A 24,935-nucleotide genomic window follows, 5' to 3' on the forward strand; every position below is an offset into this window, starting at 1 on the left:
TGGTGTCTTTGAAAACTATTACTGGTCCACCTGTCGTTCTCTGTTTGGGGATCTCATTTTGCGACCAGGCAACAGCCAGAGACGTTTTTATTTTCAAAATTCGCTGATAGATTTGCAGCAGTCTCATGTTTTTTCAGGACGCAGTCACGGACTTAAAAAAACGCCCTCTCTCCTGGCCAGTGAAATGTTTCCCCCTGTATCTAATGACAACCAAAGGATAGCCAGTCCTTAAAATCAGACCAGCTTTAAATGGAGCATCTTTTTGGGTGCCATGTACTGCAGGATAAATCATCAGTGCAGGATTGTTGCAATCTCAACCAGCGATGTTTGGTTGAGTTTGTTCTCATGTTTGTGTCGAAATGAAATGACTTTATTAATCCAAAATAAAGGGAGAAAATTCTTGTTTTTGAAAGGCCTGCCTTGCATGCATTGCAGCTTACTGTTATAAATCTCACGTTAAACGTGGTTGAACTGGTGGATGTCAAAGTTAAGGCGACTTCAGTTTGTGCGTCCAGCGAGGCATCCGGCTCCTCCAGCCACAGGACGTATCCTTGTGTGAAGACCGCTGATCACAGTTGAACTGAAGTGTAGGCCGCCATTAGCCTGACCAGAGGCTGTTGTGACAGCTGCTTTAGTATAGAATTACATTTTTTATTAACATCCTATAAAGTGGGGGGGAAATCGGCGGGGTTTATTTTCCAGCTCATTTCTGTCCTGATTTGATGGAATTTCCTTATAAATGTAAAAAAGATGTTACACTGTCTTTTGCTGACAGCTCATTGGCCTGAATTGGTGTCCAGTGAGAAGAACACTTGTTTTTACAGACTTTAGGGGAAACTGTAACTGGCCATTAATTTTGGCAATTGTTTGTAGCCATTTCAAGTATTCAAATTGACACCAATGCTGTTTCAAGATTATAGATGTGGTTGTAAGGGGTGAATGTGTGTGCATGAACTCCCAAGGCTTCTTTGTTACACACAAACACACGCACACACACACACACACATATTTGTCTTGTAAATCCTGTGTGGTCCCTTTTCCTTAGCTTTAAAAACGTCATATTTTCAGTCCAAGTTTTCTTTATATGCAAGAGCTTTAGCAAATTGCAGTTTTCCTTGGAATTTGCAAGCAGTCTTTTTTTTAAATGTGGCGTATCTGATTATCTCTAAGCAATGCTCGCAAACCTCGCCTTGTTCTCATAAATTCAATCATGATTCCAATCCGTAATGGTCAGCGTAAGCTGAAATAATATCCCAATTTTTAAAAAGTGATTCTTAAAGGTTTTGACTGCAAAACTGTGATGTGACACTTTCCAGATGTATAAATATGTGAGACTATAGCACTCTGTTCTCCATCCGCTCATCCAACTCAAGGTCCCATAGAGCAAGAGGGCGAGCACATAGAGACAGACAACCATTCACACCTATTATTAGAATCACCAATCAACCTAACCCCACTTATCAAGGATGCAGAGAGAATATGCAAACTCCACACAGAAAAGCCCCGGGCAGATGGTGGATTTGAACCCAGGACCTTCCTGCTGGGATGCAACAGTGCTAACCACCACTACACCATGTAGCAGTTTGTGTTATTATATGTTCTATTTGATTTTATGAACTGGGATTATTCAGAAACACGAGAGATTCACTGTTTAATGTCCTTTTGCATGGTTGTTATTTATCCACCACCACATACTTTTTTGCTAACTTGCTAACAAATGTGCTCATTCATGGTATTTGTAGTGTAGATGTAGTTGTAGTTGTAGTACTAAGTTCTAGTTGGTGTCAGGGTGACTTAAGCACGATTTAGCTGCATCAACATCTTGCTACACTGAGCAGATGGCAATAGAAGTACAAGCAGTTTAAGGTACACAACCCTTTTAGGTAGGGGATGTGTGTAATGTTTCATTCAGATAAGGCTGAAGAAGTGAGCTATGGTAAGTGAACAGGTTACCGTGCTTAAACTGCATTGGGTTTTGTTAAATTGGTGGTTGTATTTCAATAATTGCTTAGATAATATGAGATATTACGACCTGTATGTAATTAAGGAAGGAAACTTTAGTAAAGATATCAGACACAAAACAAAACGTATAACCTTTAACTCTGTGTGGGAGCTCACATGTCTGAAATAGAGTACTGTTAGTAAGCTGTTTGGTCCTGATCGGTCTGATCTCAACTTTAGGGGGAATTTATTGTAAGAAATTTAGCTATAGTTTTGTGTCACTGCGACAGGCTGGTGACCTGTTCATGGTGTACTCCACTTCTTGAACTATGGGAGCTGGGATAAGCTCCAGGATTCCTGTGAACCTGAATTGGATAAGTCGAAGAGGATGGATGGATGGACGGTTTTGTGTCTCTTGCGTAAACACTCCTTTGATTTGGAAATATCAATGGAAGTATTCTGCAGGTGTGTAATAAAGTAAGGAGAAAGACTTCTGAAAACAGCTGGAAGCAATAATTTTGTGAAACCTCTGATTACAATCATTAGTTCCCTTAATCTGCCACAGACCTTGTCTTTATATCTTGTTTATTTGTGATGGATATGAAATTATGGAAGAAAATGAACAGGGGAAAAGAAAAGCATTTGGTGATTTTGGAGATGCTACCGTGCACCTCCAGAGACTACACCTACACAAACAATATGTTTTGAATCCGGTGATGTTGCATTGTTGATGGACTTTTTCAGACTTTGTCCTGTGTGCAGAAAAACATCTGGTTAGTATTTATTTTCCATAAAGAACTGGCTTTAAGACTTTCATCAGATTAGTCTGAGTTCAAATGAAAGTCAGTCTGTCATGCTGAGCTGTTAAAAGAGATCCGTAAATGTTAGAGTGACCAACCAAGTCAGACTTTTACAGAACAGTGCTTAGGGTGCACATTTATACATGAAACCAGCCGTGTTAACATGGCATCAGCATAACCTGTAAACTTCTGCTGCTTTATGCTCTGCTGCATTGCAGTCTGAGTTGCCTCATATTGGTTTTTCTAATTTGTCTTTTGGCTAACTATTATCTTCTTTTCCCTAATCTATATCACTTTACCTTGATAGTAGGCTATATTTTCCTTTAAATTAACATACATTAACTTGTAGAACCGTAAAGTGCTGTTGAAAAGAACTACAGAGAGAAACACAGATAATCACATAACCTTGTGGTTTTAATGAACCCTACATCCGTGCTAGTGGGTTCGCATCTTAATCCTGACAAATTGTGCTTGAAGGGATGGAAGAAAATCTCCTACTGACACACAGGTATGACATATCCAGCTCCTGGAGGACATCTGGAGTCTCCACAGAGAGCTGAGTTTTGAGACTGCTACCACTCAGCTGTCAGTACATTGATGGAAAATACTGATACTGCTCAGTCCAACAGCCATACCTCGGATATCTATCTGTTAGCAAAGCCCCAGCAGAAGAGCAATTACAGCAAATTATCCTTCTACCCTCAGGGTTAGGGACACACACACACCCACACACACATGCAAACCCACACGTATTTAAAAAGTCTCAAAACGACAAAAGATAGATGTGTATCCAGTCTTCATTTTATCATCTTGTATGGAATGCAGCACAGTGGTGATGGAGCTTTGGGATAGTGGGAACAGAAATCAGATACTCGGTGGATAAGTGTGAGTTTGTGTGTGTGTATGTTTGTGCGTGTCCTGGGACAGTATGCCTGACATTACGTGTCATGGTTTTGGATGGGTCTTTAGAAAAACCCAAATGGTTTTTCAGGGATTATGTGGAAGATGATGGCTGTAGAAAAATGTGATTATATGGTTCAAATGGGGCCTTTGTTCCTGGGGATGTCTGTCCAGTGAGATCATTATGTACTGTAACCTGTGGGAGGTAATGGAAGGGGAGAAGGCTCGATATCAAGGCCACTGATGAATGTGCGCCTGTGTATATGCAATAGCTAGCTCTCTCTGGAAGTGCTGTATTATTTCTACAGTGTGTGCGTTGCCATTCTAAATCAGTGGATGTGTCCTATCATTGTTTAAGGCAGTTAGTGTTTTCACTTTTACCACCAACTAAGAACTAGTCTGTTAGTGACAAGTAGTGACTGTGCAGATCATATGCAATGTAAAATATGTCTGTATCTATTGTGATGTCACCCACTGGTTTGCAAAGTCCTTTGTTGAAGCATCAGGATGAGTATTTCCATTATCTCCATGTTTGATCTAACTGTGAAACGGCATATTCACTTGCTAACCTCTTGTCAGTCTCAAGGCTTTAGCTAATGACGATATCCTGAAATGACCATAATTTACAAAAATATACTCAGTATTTTACTCAGTTCGACCCAAAATGAGTGACTGAGCCCACAAACTCATTGGAAAGTGTTTGCAGAGATCACGTCAGAGTGTTGTTTTCCCCTAGACTTCCATAGGACTGCACGTCTTTTTGCAACTGCAAGTATCGCCCCCTGGTGGCTATTAAAAAGACATGATTTTAAGGCACCTTTCAGACCTGGAAGCTTCATCTTTCGATTCCTATATGATCTTTACTTTATGATAAAAAGTGCTTGAGCTGACTCGTGCTGTGATTTGGTACTATATAAATAAAATTACATTAAATCTGTCTTTTGTGCTGTGTATGGTGCAGACCAGAAATCAGGAATAGTTTAACTATAGCTGTACATAGACTGTATATTTAATATTTATTTCATCAAAAGACTTAACCACAGACTTCTTTTTCTGTTAAAATAGTCGCCCAAACAACAAACCATTTTTTTTGTCAGATTATACATTAAAAATGATCCAAAAGGTACCGACACCACAAACACAATCGAGAAGTCCACTTTAGTGATTTAAATTAGCTGATAGTGAAGCCCACCTGCCTAACTTTTCAAACTTTTAACCCTAACTCTTACCCTTTACCCACTAAAAGTCTACTAGGAGTAAGCCTCAAGCTCTTTTCTGTACTGAGCAGTTTCTGTGATATTTCAGGGCTGCTTATAGAACAAAAGGACTTGGTTTGCATTAGAAGTTTGTAAGGGGTGGCCTCTGTTTACCCTTGCTGCTACCATTAATATTCTAATGGTCATCAAATCACGTCTTTATTGATTTATAGTCAGGTGTCAAAACTCACTATTGAAGGTATTGGGGAGGTCGTCAGATATTGTCTTTAACAGGGAAAGAGTTCAACTTCAGATTCTTAAAGTTGAATTGAATTCAGTTGTATTTTTACAGAACCAAATCACAACAACAGGTGCTTTATATTCTGAGGCAGACCCTACAATAATATATACACAGAAAACTCAACAATCATATGAGCAAGCACTTTGGCGACAGTGGGAAGGAAAAACTCCCTTTAAACAGGAAGAAACCTCCAGCAGAGCCAGGCTCAGGGAGGGGCGGCAATCTGCTGCGACCGGTTGGGGAGAGAGAAGAAAGACAGGTCAAAAGCCATGCTGTGGAAGAGATCCAGAGATTAATAACAAGTATGATTCAATGCAGAGAGGTCTGTTAACACATAGTGAGTGAGAAAGGTGACTAAACTCAGTCTTAAAGGCAGCCAAGACAATAGATAGTCAATAATTGTAAAGCTTTGATATGCTAAGTAGCACAATTCTCTTCTGAGTTCTGTTTGGTATTATTTTCTTCTAAGACTCACAGCTGAAACATATCGTTACTTAAAAAAATCCCTTAAGACGTGTAGATTCTTACTCAAACCTATTCTCAATAGTTTCATATGTGCCTGGGCCACTCCAGCACTAAATGCATGCCCTGGCTGTCTTCACCCATCTGTCAGCAACACTTAACAGTAATCAGTAAAGACTAATGTGTGAAAATCACTTTACTGATTTCTGTTGGACACACAGGGTAGAGCTGTTGGCTGCTGTTCTCAGTTTGTTAATGGGGCTTGACTGTCTGCAAATGGGCTGGACTCACTGCCTCATACCCTCGCTATGGATGAATGCTGCTGCCTGGCCCTGAATTCGCGCACTGTTGACTTCGGCCACTGCGTGGGTGGGTGGGGGGATATCTGATATTACATGTTAGTGTTGTTACTGCGACACATTAATGCCGCTTCAAGGCTGTTGTTCCTGACCAGTGGTGTTTTTGTGATGTCATAGGACTGCTGTTTGGTGCAGACGACTGGAAAAATACTAAAGTGAGAAGTGCTCACAGCAGGGTCCAAGTGTTGGTGAGCCTGTGGTGAATGAACGGTCGAAACACAGGGCTTTTAAGAGTGGGCTTCTTGTCCCTTGTCAAACCAAAAGCAAATGTCGAGTTCTTATTTTCAGACTTTGTGGACTTATTGTTATTTTTTGAATTTTTATTATTTGTTTGGTTTCAACCACAGGTTTGGTCAGGTTTTTGGAAAAGGTCGAGGTTTGGGTTAAAATAGACCCTTTCACAGCTTTGACCATGTGTTAGAAAAGCCTTCTGGCAGAAAGCCCTAAAGGCAGTTTCGTCCAAGTGCGGTCTCTCTCCCCAAGTGGGAAAGCCATTGATGTCACAACAGCATAATTGGCCAGATTCAATTAAATTAAAAGACCTTTTATCATAATATTTTTAATGCATCCATGGATCTGTGTATATCTCAGTGCCTATGCACATATAATTATCTTGCCTGGATGTGTGTGAGCCATTTTTAAAGGTCTAGGTGTTGCGCTTACATGCATTGGATATAAACTGGCGCTCTTGCCAGTGGCCCTTGGCTGGTCCTGTGGCGCTCAGCGTGTCGGCTTTGATGCAGGGTCAGAGGGGAAGATCAGAACACAGGATGCGTCTCCAAAGACATATACACATGCCCTTGCTCAAAGCTGATGATGTCTCCCGGCGGACCCCTTCATCCATACCTCAACCCCAAGAGCTGCGCTGCCAGCTGCCCGACTACAAAGAGCCAAACTACTCAGCAGAATGCAAAAACAGCTCCTGGTGGCAGCCAAGCATAATGGTAACACCTCAGGCCACTCATGCTGCTTCAGTGTGTGTAAATGTCCTGAAAGCTGCCAGTATTCTTCTGCTGTACCAAAGTCAACAGATGTCTCAATGTTTTATCTTTCCACACTGCACCGGTGCCAAAGGTTAAAGAGTTTGAGGCATAAAATCTGGCTTCAGCCTCTTCAAAAAGACTGGTGTTTACAGCATAAAGATTTCCACTTAATGAGATGTTTTCTTTCTGAATGAAATAGTGGCAATCGCCGAAGAGAAACGTTTCCCGAAAAAGTCAATCTGACAGGCCAAAGCTTTAATTAGATGAGAGCTGGGAGAAATTAATGATAAATAGAAGGCATGGACATATCTGATGTGTCCTCAGAAACCATCAAGTCTGAGAGAAAAACCAGACAGATTATGGGCTGTAATTACATAAACACAGATGGATTCTTCTCATGCCTTGCACATCCAGATCATTTTTTATTGGTTTAGCCGTCCGGAGTCTTTAACAATGTTGACAGGTTCTTGGTGTGCAAAAATTTAAAGGGTCATTTTGAAGGGTGTTTGTGAAAATGTCCACACTTTTTAATCCTCCTTATTCACTCTATCTGTACTTCAGTCTCTATTTCACTCAGATACTTTGTAGCTAATAGAAAATAGTAGATTAAAAAGGCTTTTTTTGTTTATTTTTACGAGGATTTACTCTAGTTTTGTCATGTTTTACACACCCTTCTGGATGTTTGTGCCCAGCTTAGTTTAACAAGGGGGTTCTCTTCCATGAGAGGAAAAAGGCAAGCATCGTCTGGTACCTGAAACAGGACTACCAAATGACAGCATTGGTTATTTCCTGATGGGATGAAGACTCAAAGTAACTGGGTTGTTTTTTTTTTTACACATGTGCATTATGGAACAGGCTTTTAATGAAAAGTTAAATATATAGATGGATGCAAGCAGTAGAAAAGAAACACTTAAAGGTCTGCTATAAGCAGCTGATGTTAGCTAAACTGGGAAATGAAGGAAAATTGGACGTGTTATTAGTCTGCGTAAGGCCCTGTGTGGCTGCTGCTCAGAAAAAAATTAAGCAGTCTTGCATGAATGGAGCTGTGACAGAAAACATCATAGGACTGAGGTAAAATCGCTCACACAAAGGGTCTCAAATGTTTGAAACTGTGAGGATAAGAAATAAAAATGTTTAAATTGGCACAACGAACCAAATTTCTCTGCCTGTCATCAACATGGTAAAATCTCAGTGAGAGCCTTAATAAAAGATCCCTAAAGACTAGATTATCTGGGTCACAGGTGCTCTGCTCTCAGTAATATTGTAGGACGGGTTATAGCATGCAAGGCTACAACATGGAAAAACTGACGATGCAGTTTTGATTCAGGATGTCTTCCTTAAATATTGTGAATAAGAACTCCTTACGTGCTCGATAACTTTGAGGATAATAGCAGAGTAGAGAGAGAAGGTGGTGGCTGTCTTGCTCGGTGGTTGGAGGACGTGTAGAAGGATGTTGGAGGGATGTGATAGAGGCGGCCGTCAACCAGCTGTCCTTCAGAGGGATTTGCTACGTGGCATTTAGAGTGTGACCGCTGACCACAAACTGGACAGTCCCTATTTTTGTTTCCTTATGTTGAAGAACAGTGCAGTTCTTCAGTCAGTGTTTATACTGTAAATTAGGCATGTATCGTTATCGCAGACAAATATCGATTTTGCATCTGCCGATATTGATCCTTTTTGACCGATATCGGCATATAAGATGATAATTACCCGTCGATGCTGGCTGATATTTATCTGATGTGTCGCATCCATTTTGCCCGAGGTAAATGTTCAAAAAATTAGCTGAAGGGCTAAAAAACAGATCCGTGGTTTAACAGTTGGTGCGCCCATGGTATGGGTCCCATTTCTTTTAGTTCTTAGTTTGCCGTCGTCCCTCTGCTCATGCAGTAGATTTCCTTCTCCTTGTTTATACTTTCTTCTCCTGCTGCTCTCCCTCACGCCTTCAAATGTGGTGTAACTCCGCAAATGATCACTTTCTTGGCAGATGAATCTTTTTGGTTTTTTTAAAATCTTTGTGATCATCAGTCATTGTCAGATTCAGATTTTCTCGTCATTTATTCGCCTGTTTGTCCACTCGTGCACCCCGGCTGTCTCCCTGCACGATCAGCATCTGGCTCAAACTTTCTCTTGCTAGAATTTCTTTCGACACCTTTTCCTCTTTTTCCTCCTTTGCTTCTTAAAGGGATGCACGCCTTGGTTTATAAAAAGTCGGTCTGTCGGGATAAGGAGTCAGTCTCGCATGAACGGCAGACTTCTTTGGTCTGTTTTTTCAAGGGATGAACTTTTGCTTTCCAAATTTGACTTGGAAGCCTGATTCAACAGCTGTTAATCTGAGTTTTTATGCAATTTGGAGCAAAATTATGTAATGAAAGGTATCTTATGTAAGAAAGCATTTCTGATGTAACTTGATTTATTAGCCATTTCAGACAAGTCATAGTCACAAAGCCATTACATAACAATTTATTAGATATATGCTAATAATAGTTTTCAAGTGTAGACTGTGTTTGTGGACCACACGGCTGCGTGTGGAAGTAAGAGATCCCCAGAATCGTGAAGTTGTGGTGCTGTGTGTGTTTATGTGTGTGGGTTGCTGTAATACATACAGCAGTAGGAGCTGGGAGAGCAGCGCCAGATGTTGCGCAGGTGGAAATGAGAGAACAGCTCCCGCCAGAGTGTCCAAGTGAATCTGCAAATCGTCCAACTCACTCTCCTTCTGTCACTGTCTCTCTCGCTTCTTTTCTCATATCACCTCGGACCGTCTCTTTCCTCTTCCCTGTCTTATCTTTGTCCCTTTGGTCTCTACGTATTCCTCTCTCCTACAGCCGAGTCTATCTTTCCCCATCCTCACATAATCTTATCGACTTCTCTCTCCATGTCATCGTGTCATTTTAGATCACTTTTTTTGTTCACCGTATCCAATTTAATTTGTTGTTCACAAACGTTTCTTCCTTAAAATGATCCTAAATCCATTCGCCTCTCTTTTATAGCCTCTTCCTGTTTCTTTTCCTTGTTTTCTCAGTTTCTCTGCCTTCTTTCGTTTCCTCTCAAACATTAATTGTTTCAGTCTTTTTCTGCCCAGCAGTCATCATTTGTTCCTCTCTTCTCCCCTTGCTCACTCTTACTGCTCTTTTTGCCCTTCTTGTAACAGATGAATTCCCTGCAGTGTTTTGGTGAATCATCGGCGAAATTCCCCGGGATTGTCAGGCTTTCTGGTTAGCCTTAATTTCCTCTGTGCAAGAATGAAAGAGAAACTTTGTCACTTTATGTTTGTGTTGATTTTCTCAAGAACTGGTGATAAGCGATGGAATGAAAACACAGCGAGGTCACACACCCATGCCTCACTATGAATATTGTAATTATAACTCTTTTCCCATCTTTAGAACCGCTTCGAATAAATTCCTCTGTGAATCACCCAAATCCAAATCCCTTTTCCTTTCTGTGTGTTCCTGTCTCAAAGCCTCGTCATGGTGGATTAGCGCAAAGGTTATGCTGCTTGTGTGAAGGCTTCCCTTTGATTTTAGATGCGAAAGCTCAGTGGATTTCAATCGAATTTCAAGCTGAGAAGGTGGAGAAGCAGCTGGAATGCTACTTAGCTGCTAACACTGTGGCTCCCAGGCTGCTTTGCAAAGGGCTGTGCTGAGACGTGAGGCTGAGTCTGTCTCCATATTTCATGCCTTTAATTGCTTGTCTTCATAAAGACGCTGTTTAAAGCGAGTCCCCTCTCTGAAATTAGCAATGTGATTGATTTGAGCAGGCTCATTATGAGGCTGAGCGAGCTGAGGAGCGCCTCGAGATTCTGTTTGGAAGTGATGAAAATAAATGTGAAAACTGTGAATTTCATCAGAGCCTTCTGAAAATGGTGCATAAGGGTTTTTTCCACCTTAGCAAAAACTGTTTTTTTTCTTTGCCTGGAATGATCGAGACTTCTCCTGTGTGATCGTAGTAAATTTTGTTGGGAGTTTCCAGGAAACGCAAAGAAGTTTACAGTTGAACTCCAGGAAACTGCTTAGTATTGCCATAGACTGTATGTAAAAGATGGAAGTAGCCATCTGAAAGGTAGCTGTGCTGGATTCCAAATGAAGGTGATTTTTTATAAGTAAGGTTATGAGAAAATGACTCTACTGCTAACTTCATTTAATACCTCAGTCAAACACCTGGAGAGTGCGAGCTCTGTGTGGTTGTGTGGAGAATTATGTTCATTTTCTAAGAGATTGTCCCAGTTAGCTTGTGATTGACAGTTAGCTGAGATAGAAGAATGTAGTTTCCAGTCAGGTTCAACACATCTTTACAAAACACCACGATGGCTGGAATAGCTGGAATTCCAAAGGCCTATGTCCATCTATTCTATACAGTCTATGGCTAACAGTCTTAGTGCTTCCTTAAAGCTGCTTGTTGGAGCACCATGGCTATGCTGATGAAATGATTTTGTGTCTCTGTGTGTGAAAGAAGGCAGCAGCCTGGTGGAAAAACTGTTAAGCGTAAATAAAAATCTGGGAAATTTCTCACAACTGCCCATAGTTAGCAGCAAACCTGCGTTAACATGGGCACAATAATTTAAATGCCAGCTGATTTAACCAGTAGCCTTAAGCTGTCTTTTTACATGTTATAAATAAATACCAAATATGCAAATGTAGGTTCACTTTTATGATTACACCTTTAAGGGCTGTAGTTCAGCCGTCCATGAGATAATTTGGCTTTGAGCGCAGTTAGACTAGGGCTGTCTTCCACATGCTTTTAATCCTTTGTTTGAGCTCCTGCTGTTTTATTTTATACATTTACCATTTATTTCAGGAAATATAATAAACAGTCACCACATTAAACTCCTCCTGACCTTCTCACCAACCTACAGTCTATCAGAGAGCTTTCAAGCAAAAAACAGTTAAACGGGGAATATCACATTTCAAGCGATTTGTATTCAAGCTCAGGGGTGTTGAAGCGAGCGTTGTAAAGTCATTTAGGGTGCATGACCTCTGTTTAAGGCGTCCAGACACAAACGCTTTTCTGATCTATCCACCCTTGAACACAAGAGCAGACCTGTTATCACATATAACACGTGTGTGTGTGTGTGTGTGTGTGTGTGTGTGTGTGTGGGCAGCTTCTGGAATAAGATGATGAAATGGTCACTGTCACATCTGATAAAAGTCGCAGTGACGCTGATGTGAATAACAGCTTGTTCTCCATAGGTGGTTTCCTTTGCTCCAGTGGAAAGTGTTTGAAGTACAGATCGGCAGACCTCGCACAGACGTAAACTGAGATGCTTCGTTTTATTATAATCTTTTGATTTAAGTCACATCAGCTTGCTTTTTTTTTTTGCTTTTTTTTTGTGAAGCCAGAAAGATACGTCTTCCTTCGTGGTCCTCCTTTTGCTCACTCAAATTCAACGTTCATGTAAAAGTTGAAAATGTCCAGAGATGAGGGGAGCTTTGACCTTGCAGGGTGTAGGTACAAGGTGGAGCTGGCACTTCTGGGAGAGTCTGATTAGTTCCAGTGTTCTCACATCAACACAGTTTCTCTTCTGCTATGACTCGAGGAAAATGTGTCATCGGTCCATTTCTGGGTGGATCCCCACATCATAAAAATTACCAGAAGGTTTTAACAAGTCTGGCTCAGGTACAAAACTGTAACTTTCTTACCTAAGATTTGGACTGTAAAAGTATGCAAAATTAATCTTTGACTCTGTTTAAATAAAATCTAACTGACTGATTCATGCTGTGACCAGTGATCACATATTTCAATAAGGGAGGCATACTTTGTCCTTTAGTCCCTCCCATGTCATCTTTGGTCGGTTATCCTGCTGTCACTGTGTAGTTTGGCATATTAACTCGGTAGCTGGTGGTGATCATAAAGAAATATTTAGATCCACGTCTTCAAGGACGCTAAGACCAAACAAAATAAATCAGAATCAGGTTTATGAGGAAGTCCTTGGAAAATGTTGTCCTCTGTAACAGCGGTCCCCCAACCCCCGGGCTATGGACCGGTACTGGTCCGCGAGAGTTGAGGCTCGGGTGTGAAATTTATGGTTTTCAGGGTTTTTTTTGTTTCTGAGACAAATGACATCCACATATGAGGACATTGGTTTTAAATTTTGATAGAACAGCGGCAATATAATGTCCTCGTAAGTGGATATCAGGCCCTAGTAGAGAAAAATTAAGTATTTTGGTCTAGAAAACCCAAAATGTGATGTCCACATACGTGGACTCCAGGTCCTAGGAAGTAAAAGGTCGGTCCGTGAAAATATTGTCAAACATAAACCGGTCTGTGGTGCAAAAAAGGTTGGGGACTGCTGGTCTATAAGGAGTCCCTGAAGCCAAAACTTGGGAAAAGCCCTGGTTTAAAGGGCAAACGTTTGATCAGATTAAATTAAAGTCTTTGGGAAACATGTTTCTATGTTATAATTAATAAAATGAACTTTTATTCAGCACTCCTATAAATATTTATGCCTTAAATGCTGACTTTAAGTAATTTTCCATGTTATTTTATTGAATTTTAAAATGTTACATTGAATGTAATTTAGTCAAATGTAATTTACTTAATTGTTAAATACTTAGTTTATACCAAGTGTATTATCCTTTACCTTTGATTTGATATATTTTAGTAACATTTCCTCATAGAGGTGTTAGTCAGTGTGTGCTGACTTCTGTGTTGGTCCTTTGGTGTTCCCCCTGTTTTGTACAGTCTCAATAACTAAGTTTAATAAGTTAAACTTTGGTACTTTAGCTTTGGTATGATCCAGTTTAAAAGACAGTTTTCACAGGATTCGATGCAGTCCTGCTTCCACAGGAATTAAAAGAGTAAGTAGCAGCCAATCGATGCACTCAAATGCATTAACTGATCATCAACTGTGAGAACCTCCATAAAAGCTTTTGTGGTTTTTGCAGTTTGCTGGTTTGGAGCCTCAGGTTTGTGTTTGTAAACTTCTGATTTGTCTGAACAATGAACAAATCATTCGTCCTTCCACAGAGTCCTTCAGGCTGGCGGTGACAAAAGTGCACATCCTGAAATTTTGCAGGAATGAAGCTATTTACATCACACGCCCACACACAACTGAATACAGCCATTGCTCAGCAAAAAGCCATAATTACTCTTTTTATCTCCCCTCTCATCCTCATTGTCATGTTTATAAATTTTCTGCCTTCAGCTGCACATAAATGTATAAATGAGAGCATAAAGGCTCATTGCAGCCCCCTCCATGTTTACTGTATTCCAACAGCGGGTTAGATGTGGTGGCTGTGTTTCTCTGGAGGCGTTTGCTGCACATGTGGGTCAGTTTGGGAGTGAGACCAGTTCAAACTGGAGCGTGAGACTGGCCACGGATCAAGGCAGAGGATGGATCTAAGTCGTGTGAAAACGTGGCCTGTGTTCGATCTCACAGTGGGTGAAAAACTGAGGTGGTAGTATACGTCTGACTGTGGTACCAAGTTGGTCTGCGCTCAGTCGGTGAGGGTGAAAAGTCTGCTGAACCTCGCTGCACTGAGCGGTAACTGCAGATGATGAGAGAGCGTGTGTGTGAGCATGCCTGTGGGGTGTACGAGAGTCTATTTAAAGTGTGATGGGGTGAGAATAGCGCGTTGATGAGTATAACATCTACTGTTAGTGTTGGCCTGGGTATTTCTATACACAGCCTTCTAATTGTCCTCTTTATTCCTGTCCCCGTCTTACTCCCCGTGTCTGTCGACTCTCCGGGTCCTTCGCTGTGGGAGAGAAACCTCCAGCAGAGACGGAAACGATTCCCCGGAGAGCACGTTATCATTATGGTGCATATTGCACTTAAAACATAGGAGGGAGAGAATTTTGTTGGTTTTCGTCATTTCACGCTGTCAGAAGTGGTCGCAGAGTGACTCTAAGTTTGCTGCTTTTGGCCTTTTGCTGTGAACTGATGATAACAGGGATTTATTTATAGCAAGTGGAAGCCAAGAAACCTATTAGAGTTTATGTATAAATCACATATTTGACATACTTTAAAGGCGTGTCTGAAAAGGATATCCGCTCATCATTCACTACTGCGGATTTACGATGAAACCCTGTTTGCGGATCTATAATTTGATCCTATTTGTGGAAAATGGATCATGAGCTTGAATCAAGCTGCTGGAAAGAGAGCATATGGGCCAAAAGACATGATTACCATTTGATCCGTAGGAGCACAAATCAACCTGCCATTTTTTTCTGATGAACATTAGCTTCATTTAGCTTTACGTTAATAGCTTTTTTCCTCACCCTGGTTTATATCTCGCCTTGTGTGAGCTATGGTCCTAAAAGCATGCGTATGTGTTTCTAACCCACAGTGGAGTACGACAGGGAGCTCTCACCGCACAGGCGTCACCACAAGGAGTTCAAGTTCAACCTCTCGCAGATCCCAGAGGGCGAGGCCATCACCGCCGCCGAGTTTCGCCTCTACAAGGAGTGCGTGAGTCGTGCTTTCCGCAACGACACCTTCCTGCTGAAAGTCTACCAGGTGGTCAAGGAGCACCCTGACAGGTAGCATATAAACTTTTACAGAGTTTCCAACGTCTATGCTGAAGTCCGATTCACTGTTAGATTTTCTCTTGATTGTCTCATCTGTGTTTGTGCAAAACTATAAAAGTATTTTTATACTAACTTGGGAAAAACAAAAAGAAATAATAAGTTAATAGTCTCAGAATTGTGTATACCACACTATATCTTAAATATGGGAGTTTTGGTTTTCTTGCATACTCTTTTATTCACATTTCTTAAAATGTACTTGAATAAATAATAATCATTTACTGGTTTTCAGTTGTATGAATTTTTTTTATCCGTGCTAAATGTGCACGATCTTGGCTCGAGCACTTTACATCCGTCTCACTTACAGTGAGATCACAGCAGAGCAGATATCTGTAACTTATGTGTGGGTTTGATTTGGGGGTCATAAAATTACTCACCTCCACCTCTCTGGCTGAAGCTGAGAATATTTGATTATTACCAAAGCTGTGGAGCACAAATAGCAGTTGAATTTATGAAAAATACCGAAGATAACACAGTGTGACAGACATAAAATAGTGTTTTTGCACAAACAAGGTCATTTCCAAAGAGCCATTAGCTAAAAACTTGGCATATCTCAGCATGGTGTGCAGTGTGTCCTTAGAAACATTTGCAGAGATCTACAGCAGATGAACAGTATCTGAACCTCATGTCCTTGAGAAACGGGGAAAAAAATCCAGAAAAGACATGAGACAGGATCTGAAGCCTTATCAGAAATAGTCTCAGTTGTTAAGAAGCCATCCTTAAGGAAGGGAAACAGAAAGAAAATGGTTTTGTATGCCAAAGTATGCAAGAACTGGACTGAAAATCAGTGACAACATGTCTGATGGAGTGAAGAAGCCAAATTATCAGTATGTGAGGAAGCCCAGGAGAGAGGTACAAAAGTGAGTGTCTACAACCGTCTGAAAAACAGGGTGGAGGCTGGGTCATGGTTTGGAGCTGCAACTTAGCCAGTGGTGTTGGAGATCTTGTCAAAGTTGATGTAATTACGAACGCAGAAAAATACCATCAGACTTTAATCCACCACGCAATGCTATTGGAAAGCATCTGACATCTCAGCAGAGAACAGAACAAAAGTCAGCCAACATCCAAAGAAGAGTTTGAATGTCCTTGAAGATGCCTGGAGAACCATTCCTGAAGACTACTTAAAGCAATGACGAGGAAGCTGCCGTGGAGAATTCAGGCTGTTGAAGAATAAAGAAGTTCATACCAAATTCTGACTTTCAAGATCGAATTGTACAAACTCTGTTGTTGTACAAGCTAACTGGATACTGTATTTCCATGTTTGTTTGCATGTTTCACTAACTCGATGCGCAGCAAAATATTAAGAAATGAGGTTCAGCTCAAGGCTTTTGTGCAACAATGTATTGGGACTGAGCTACTAAACTTTCCTTTAATTATTTGGGTTTCAGCAGCTCTTAGCTGTGAAACACGTGCACGTCGATGGCCCTGCAGGTAGGTTCCTGTAGGCTCCTGTAGGCTCCAAAAGCATTCACATTCACATTTTCTGGATATCGAGGTGTAAAAACGTCTTTCCTTCTCCCCGTGCGTTGCACATACTTTTGGCAGCTGCTGTGTTTATCATGTAAAATCAAGCATTACAGAAATAGCACAACTTCAAAATCCTCACCAGAAAAAGCACGGCTAATGCATGCTAAACATTTACTGTACATTAAGACTGCAGGGCTAGATAAACAGAGTTTCTGAATGACATTTGTGTTTTATCAAGCCCGCCCGCCGTCGACCAGCACAAACATGGAGAGAATGTCTGATATCTGTTTTTAGCCTTACATAGCTCGATATATTTAGTCTATCAGTGAATACACGCCGAAGGAACTCTCTCCTTAAAAAGCCATTGATGAATGACAAACTGTTACACTTGATTAATTCTTTTGTGTTAAATAAAACCAATTCAGTCTGTCAGAGGATTCACACACAGTACATTTATTTTCTCCTTTGTCCCTACAGCGGCTGGTTTGTGCTCTCGCTTTCTCTTCTTGTTATCAGATGGAGAAAATAAACTGCATGCATAATAACGCCTTGTAACTGCAGTTTTACATTATTCGATCTAATCAGTGCAGATGTCATCTGAGGTATTGTCACGTACATGAGAAAAAAACATTACTGTTTTTTCCCCGTTTTGCAAAACCGTCCCTTCATAATCAGCGGGAAGCCCGTTAACTTTCTCGTGCTCCTCCTTCCCATAAAACCTGACTCGTGCTCTGACTCCGAGCTGTAATGATAGAGCGCTTAATTAGCCTGACACCCGGCTGAGGAATGCGACAGATTACAATGCAAAAAAAAAAAGGTGGCCGGCATGACTTTGTGTTGAGTAAAGACAAAGACTGTCCTGTACCCGCTCATGAGAGTTAGTCCTTGCAATCTCTGTCTTTTCCTCCAGATGTCTGACTCATGTATCGTTTTTAAGGTCTTACAAATATGCCATTGCACCAGTTTCAAAGACGAAAGCATGTGAAATAACCAGGCCAGCTGCGAGTCACACTTTCCTACCTTGGATAACAATTTTAACAAGTCACTGACAAGACTCATAAAGGGGATTTATGGTACAAAGAAACACGACTTTGACTCTTGACCTTATTATTCCAGTTCATTTAAAGCAGCCAGTCAATAACACATTCGTACAGTAGACCGTCACCCTGCAGGTGTCTCTCTCACCGACTTCCTGCTGTTCTCTGTCACGCGAGCGTTACGTGACAATGATGCAGAAACACAAGTGCACCTGGGACAAATGTGCGAACTCAGCAGTAGGGTGGAGTACCATATGCGTGTAGGAAAACAGGGTGTAGGTGCTCATACGGAAGCCGTCAGAAACACTCATTAATGAGCAATAAAGAGAGGCTGCTGAAGCATGACTGCAGGGACATTCTCTGAACACCTGGATGATTGCGAGGCTTTGATGTGTCTCGTGGAGGAGTGTCTGACAGGACCGCCGCAGTGTTATTACTGCTGTAATGGGACGGTGGGAGGACAGAGGCCTCTTATCATTCACACTCTGTCTTTTCCTTACATCTCCTCTGCTGTCACTAATTTTACCTCCCTCCTCTTTTGACACATTTGAAGCCTGATTCGATGAACTCACTTTTGTTTGTTTTTTTGTAAATGATATTAACATGCATGTAGCCTGATATCATACTTTTAATTCCTTCCTGTTCGTAGTCCCTCAGAGATGTAGACTTTAAGGTCAGATCTACGCTAGAGTAGAATACAGTATCCCAGCATTTTTTGTTAAGTGCCGCTATCCATCTTCCTGTCATTTTGTTATGATACTCTTACCTCGATAGAAACCAAGAGCTTCTGGGTCTTTGGTTTCTTAAAGCGGTAGATCTGACCTTTCTAGCGTTGCGTGATCTCAGTGATGCTCTTTGTGCCCCTGTTTTATACATAAGACTGAATGCAGTAAACCAAACTTATATAAATTGTCATTTCTGTTGAGGACATCAAAGAGGGAGAGCCACACAGCAGCAAGTTTTACTGAGTCAGAATTTATTAATCATGAATCGAAAAGGCAAAAATGTAAAGCTGCATGGACCCAAAATGATCTGCTGCCGGTGAAAAGCAGCACAGCTGACTCCTTAAGCGTAATTTAGACTTCTGCGGGAAATCTATGTCGTGACTTACGACGTAACTGGAAACTCCTTCTTAACCTCACATTATAGCTTTCCACATTCAGTCGTTGTGGGCTGCGTCAAACAGATGTGTCGTTACATTTCTTGGGGGGTGGACGTCAAGTTACCTGGAAGCATAGTTCAGGCATTAGGTCCATCATAGCACTTTTAGCAGTGCAGTATAATATCTAATAGCAGCTTGTATTTAATTGACTTAATACAGATGAGGACAAAATTATTTGTGTAGTTTATTTCTATTTGAACAATGACAGAATTATTTCAGTAATAGCATAAATTACCAGGCTCAGTATCATTGCCCCCCTGAAAACTGGTGTTCTTGTTGACTTTTATGCAGGACAAACCTCTGCTATGCAATGATGTGCTTTAACCTTGTAATGGTCAAAGATTGGAAAATCACATTAAAACACTCTATCTTCCAATTTACACACAGTATAAAAACCTCAGCAGCAGTTTGAGCTGTCACCTGAGAAAGCATCTTACCACCACAAACAAAAGATGTGAGTTTAGTATTAAGTTATCAAATGTGAAGAACTGGAATGAGAAAAATCATCAAGACACTGAAAGAGAGCCACACAGTGCAGAACAAGCCTGTCAGAGGTAGGAAGGGAAATATTTCAAAGACTCTGGGAAGAAAACTAGTGAGAATTATATCTAATAACTAGATACTGCCAAGACACGAGTGGAGAAAGATTATGCAAACTGGAAGCACGTTCTTTGGTCAGATGAGATGACTACAACCATTTTTAATACCGTTCCAGTACATCCATGTACAAATGCCAGTATTGGCACAAGTATTACTAATGTTTCGTGTAATAAGTTTCTTCTGGTGTTTGTTTGCCATTATGTCACAGAGAGGCAGATCTGTTCCTGCTGGAGTCTCGCAGGCTGTGGGCAGCTGAGGAGGGCTGGCTGGAGTTTGACATCACTGCCACTAGTAACCTGTGGGTGATGAGTCCCGCACACAACCTGGGTCTGCAGATCAGTGTGGAGACCAGCAGCGGTGAGGGATCCAATTGCACATCTCTTTTGTAATACAAAGCCATAGTTGGAGCAGTTAAAATGCATCACTTTCTCTCAGCAAAGTAAAGGTCAGCAGTCATTGCTGGAAGTTTTTGATCTTCTGTGGTTCGTACTTACTGTGATCTTTTTTTTTAAACAGGACAGAGCGTCAGCTCCAAGGAGGCGGGGCTCGTAGGACGCGACGGTGCACTGGATAAGCAGCCTTTCATGGTGGCCTTCTTTAAAGTCAGTGAAGTGCACATCCGCACCGTCCGCTCCGCTAGTGGGAGACGGCGCCAGCCGCACCGCAATCGATCCGCACAACCGCCAGAGGGATCTAGAGGGCCGGGCCCAGCAGGTCAGTCTGCAAGAACGCTGAACCTTAACTGACCTCATTACGCAGTGAAGTCGTGAATGCAATCAGACTGAAAAGTCACAGAATAGCAAAAATGATCTACATCCACTGATGTCACCGACGTCCAGCCCGTAGACAACGGCGGATGGGTAGCATGTGTTTGAAATCTGGTTTTACTATCCCTCTTTGAAATGCTTGATAGATTAGACCCGACGTTTGCCGGATCTCTTTAATCAGTGCCGATCAGATGAGAATTGTAGCCCTTTTTTTTGTTTTCTTTTTATGGTTAAGGTATTACAGTTTTTTCCCAATACATGTCTTTTGAGCAGGGAATATAGTTATTTGTTATATTGGTTATACACCGTTTCTGCTCTGAGGAGTGGCTTAAGTGCATGGTGGCAGGGAGAGAGTGCATGAGGAAGAACCTTGGGCTTAAACATTAAAGAACAGGCCATGTGAATGATGATAAGATGACTTTAAACTGACACACCTCTGGTGCATCTGTAAACTGTGTAGTAAGTCTTGCTAGAGATTTACAACGTGACACAATCTCACAGAATTGTGAGCTACTGAATATTCAGTGATTTAAGGCGCAGGCGTTGAATCCATCTTGACAGGTGACCTCATCCTCCGGACCTCCTCATTAGCCCTGCTTGCTTCTCTTCCTACTCAACAGATGATGTAATGTGAAGGTATGAGCCTGATGTTATGAGTCTCACAAGCTTTTCAAATTAAATCAACCCATAATCCGCCTGCCTTCCACCTGCTGTGTGATTCTGGACCTTTATAGTGCTTAAAGCTAAGCTGCTCCTGTGAGGCTTCATTGTGTGACTGCTGCAGTATGTAAAGGTAGTCCTCAGTCTGCTTGCTGTTGATACTGGTCTTATCCTCGCCAAGTTACGCGCACAAACCTTTAGATGTACGTGAATCCAGTGCATCTGCTTTCTGCACTCGTTGTTGGACTTTAAATGATGAGCCATAGTAAGCCTAAGTGTGCTTCCAGGGGCTGCGAGTATCTAAGCACAGAGTGATGCCAACTAAAGCTAACGATCAGACCAAAGAGGTTAGAGGATGTGCCACAGTAACCCAAATCTTGGCTATAACTGGCTTATCTTTGGTCCTCTTGTCTAATCACAGCTCTTGTCTGCACTCACATAGAGCTGCAAATCCTCCCATCCTGACTGGCTACTTAGGTAGCGATTTACCTTTGCTTTGCTTTCTTTTGCTCCCTGCTTAATGGCTCTAACATCTGTACGGTACGCAGAAGCATTTCCAGGACAGGTTTGCTCTCATCGCTACTCCCTGCAAAACCCTCTGCTGAGATTTGTTGGCTCGATCTTGTGTTTGCTCAGAGCATCTGCTGCGACTTTCTCAGTAGGTTACGCGGCACTGCTGTTAACACCAGAGGTTGTATGTTAAATTCCTGCAGGGCTTTTTCTTAGTAATTGCATTAGATGAAAGCTTTGGCTGACACGACACAGAACAAAGACTCATCATTTGTTATGCTACGGGACAGTTAGATCTCACCACATGTTCAGTTTTGGCTCCAGACCTGTATTCTCCACCACCCAGCTGTCACTTTTGGCTCGAGACGTCCGAAGACTTTAAGGCAGGATGTCGTAAAGACAAAATTATTCTGGGGTACACAGCGTGGATTTCAAACCCTGCTCCCTTTCAGTATAAAGCTTTTTGTGTCCCCTTCTGCATCGGGAGGATGAAAAACTTTCCACGGAGCGAGTCTGCTGAAAAAAGTGCTCTAACAACGACAATCTGTTAAATATGCGTCCTGGAGGATTGGACTTTACATAACCCAAAACATCAAGACCTCTCCGCCTCGCCACTCGGGACGACTGGGAGTGTAAATATTTAGATCCTACACAGGAAGCAGGGAGGCCCCCCTCGCGACAGCCGTGTGTCCGTGGCCAGCAAGAGGACTGCAGGGATTGGACGGGATGGGAGGATCCGCGAGGAATTCAGGAGGGCATATGGTTTCAATACCGCATCACTCACTTCAGAGACGGGGAGGAGGCCGCGATGGATGGGGAGAGCATCCGTCTTGTGGAGCGCTCATGGGGAGAAACAAAATGTGGATGCTGTCCCCCAGTTTCTGTTTGGCCGGGAATTCACCCTCACGGATATTTTTCCAAAGAAGCGGGAGATCTAAGAGCGAGCGGCAGCAACGTGTTTGTTTCGAATGTGTGCAGTAGCGTCCACATAGAGGCTTTTTAAACTAACTCAGCAAGTGTGTTTTCTAAAAATAACCTCCCAAAGTGTAGCCCCTGATGTGTGAGGTCAACCTGATTCCACTGCCTCATGTTTTTAATCCCAAAGTAATCCCTGACATCATCAGACCCATTTTTAATTTAATACATTTTTGTCAATTTTGATTTGGTCTTCATGAATTTGGCCTTGCTGCGCCTCGATTCGCCACAAATGACTCTCGTGCCTTGCTCGGTCTGCTAGGGCTATAAAGCAACCTTTAAACCAGGACAACTTTATTTTCCCAGCTCTAATCCCTGTGAGGTTTTGGACCTTGTTATTTTCTCATTTGCACCATTTTAGCGAGCTGGGTTTAAATCGACATCTGATATTAAATATCTTCCAGATGACAAAAGAGGCCAGAATCGGCCAAAAAAATTTCTGCAGCAATAGTTTTGAGATTATGGTGTAATTCTAAGTGTAACAAATCATCTTTGTTTTCCACATTTTGCTCCTGAAAGCACGCGCCCACACACACACACACACACACACACACACACACACACACACACACACACACACACACACACCACACACACACACACACACACACACACACACACAGCTTTCAGACCAGCCACTTTTATCCCAGTGTTTTTGTTTTTCCTGTTCTTCCTGTTTAGTGGGGTAAATCTCTTTTTTTTTTAAGTTTCGCCTTAGATTCTGAGGCGTGCGGGGAAGACCGGGAATATCTTTTACAACAGCTGTGATATTTCCACCCACTCTGGGTGTGTCTGATGTGTGCACAGTGGAAAACGCTGGTGTGTATGTTGCCAAAAGAACAATACAACACCTTTAAAGGTAATTTGGGGTTTTGTGGGCGAGGAAGGGTTGGGGAGGTAATGGGAGTCGGGCTGGGCCTTGGCTGTGGGGGAAGTTAACAACCATCCGGGGAAGGAATATCACGTCCCGGCACAGCACCAGCGGCCTGTAATTAGGCCTAGCTAGTCATTAGTTGCACAGCTAAAAGACTGACCAAGCTAACAGTATTGCTTAAAGAATTATAATAACACGGCGCTCAGCCAGCTGTGTTTTTTCATCTGTCGCTCTTCTCCTCCCTCCTCCTCCTCCTCTTCGTTCTCCTCACTCCTTCACCACCCGACCTCCTTTTGTTTACCGTTGGCGTAATTAGACATGGCGGAGCTCCCTCGCAGGGTTTAATAACCTCTGTGATGAAAGACAGGAAGAAAGATAAACTTGAGTAGTAGTGGCTGCAGGGAGGGGGAGGAACGTCAGAGGCAACAGTGACATTCTCCTTTCATGTCTTCACAACTTTTGAGACACGCTCCTTCCTCCTTCAGGGTGAAGGATTTTATTTTGAACACTGGGACTGAGTTTTCCATCACCACCACCACCACCACTGCCACCACCTCTATGGGAATTTATGTAATTGCTACTGTAAAACCTGCTATTTTTTTCTCGCTTTGGAATTAAGAAATAGCTGGAGTAAACCATAGGCTGTAGGTGGAGCGGCTTGAAAAGCTTTGGCCCGCTTGGGTTTCTGTGACTCTTTTTATGTCACTGAAACGCTGAATCTGAGCTGTGCAGTTATAACATCTGAACTGGCACCATAAGATCCTCGTGTTTTTGGAACAACCGGAGATAAATATAATTTACAGGCTTTTCCAAAGTTTGAGGTTCAAAGAGTGGCGGGGAAGGGTTAAAGTGAAGTCATACAGTACATTAAAAGTCTCAGTGTTAAAGAGCCACAGTGCTTATGTTCAGTAAGGAGCAGTGTTTCCCCTGCTATTCAATAGACAGGGTGGGAACCGGCAGTAGGAGCCCCACCCTGATGAATTCAATGTGAATCGGTTTTAGTGCAGAGTTTTACTATCACGCGGTCAAATGGATGTTTGTCTACTCGCAGAGAAACATTTCCAGGTTAAACACTGTTAGGTAAGCTGCCGTAACACAGCGGCGGAGCTCTGTGCTACAGTGTCCGTTTACATTGCCATCTCAGTGGAGGAAATCCTGCTTTTTTTCTCCCTCCCATTAGTGTTATTTTCAAATATTTGGTCCTGAATGTAGTTCAAGAAGGTGAAAGTGGAGTTCATGGTTTGGGTCTTAAAATCCTCTGAAGTCATGTTGAAAGGACAAAGATATTTACTTTGAATAGCAAGCGATAGCTGAGGTGATTTTTCCATAATTAACCACCATGTCTACACCTCCCCCTCACTAAAAATCAGTCATTTATGAATTATGTGTTACTACTGAATGCAAGACATATTCTTATAGTG

General features: G+C 41.9%; 1 protein-coding gene across 1 annotated transcript in view; it reads left to right on the top strand.

Annotated features, from left to right (window-relative positions):
• The window catches only part of bmp6 (bone morphogenetic protein 6), a 52,444-nt gene that overhangs the window by 15,664 nt on the left and 11,845 nt on the right, over nt 1-24,935 (top strand). The window contains exons 2-4 of the mRNA XM_005942405.2: nt 15,225-15,417; nt 19,937-20,085; nt 20,245-20,442. Coding sequence (XP_005942467.1) covers nt 15,225-15,417; nt 19,937-20,085; nt 20,245-20,442 — 540 coding nt within the window. The remainder of the gene's footprint in view (nt 1-15,224; nt 15,418-19,936; nt 20,086-20,244; nt 20,443-24,935) is intronic.

Source organism: Haplochromis burtoni, unplaced genomic scaffold, assembly GCF_018398535.1.
Source record: "Haplochromis burtoni strain Fernald_Lab_line unplaced genomic scaffold, NCSU_Asbu1 Contig_331, whole genome shotgun sequence".
Classification (NCBI taxonomy): domain Eukaryota; kingdom Metazoa; phylum Chordata; class Actinopteri; order Cichliformes; family Cichlidae; genus Haplochromis; species Haplochromis burtoni.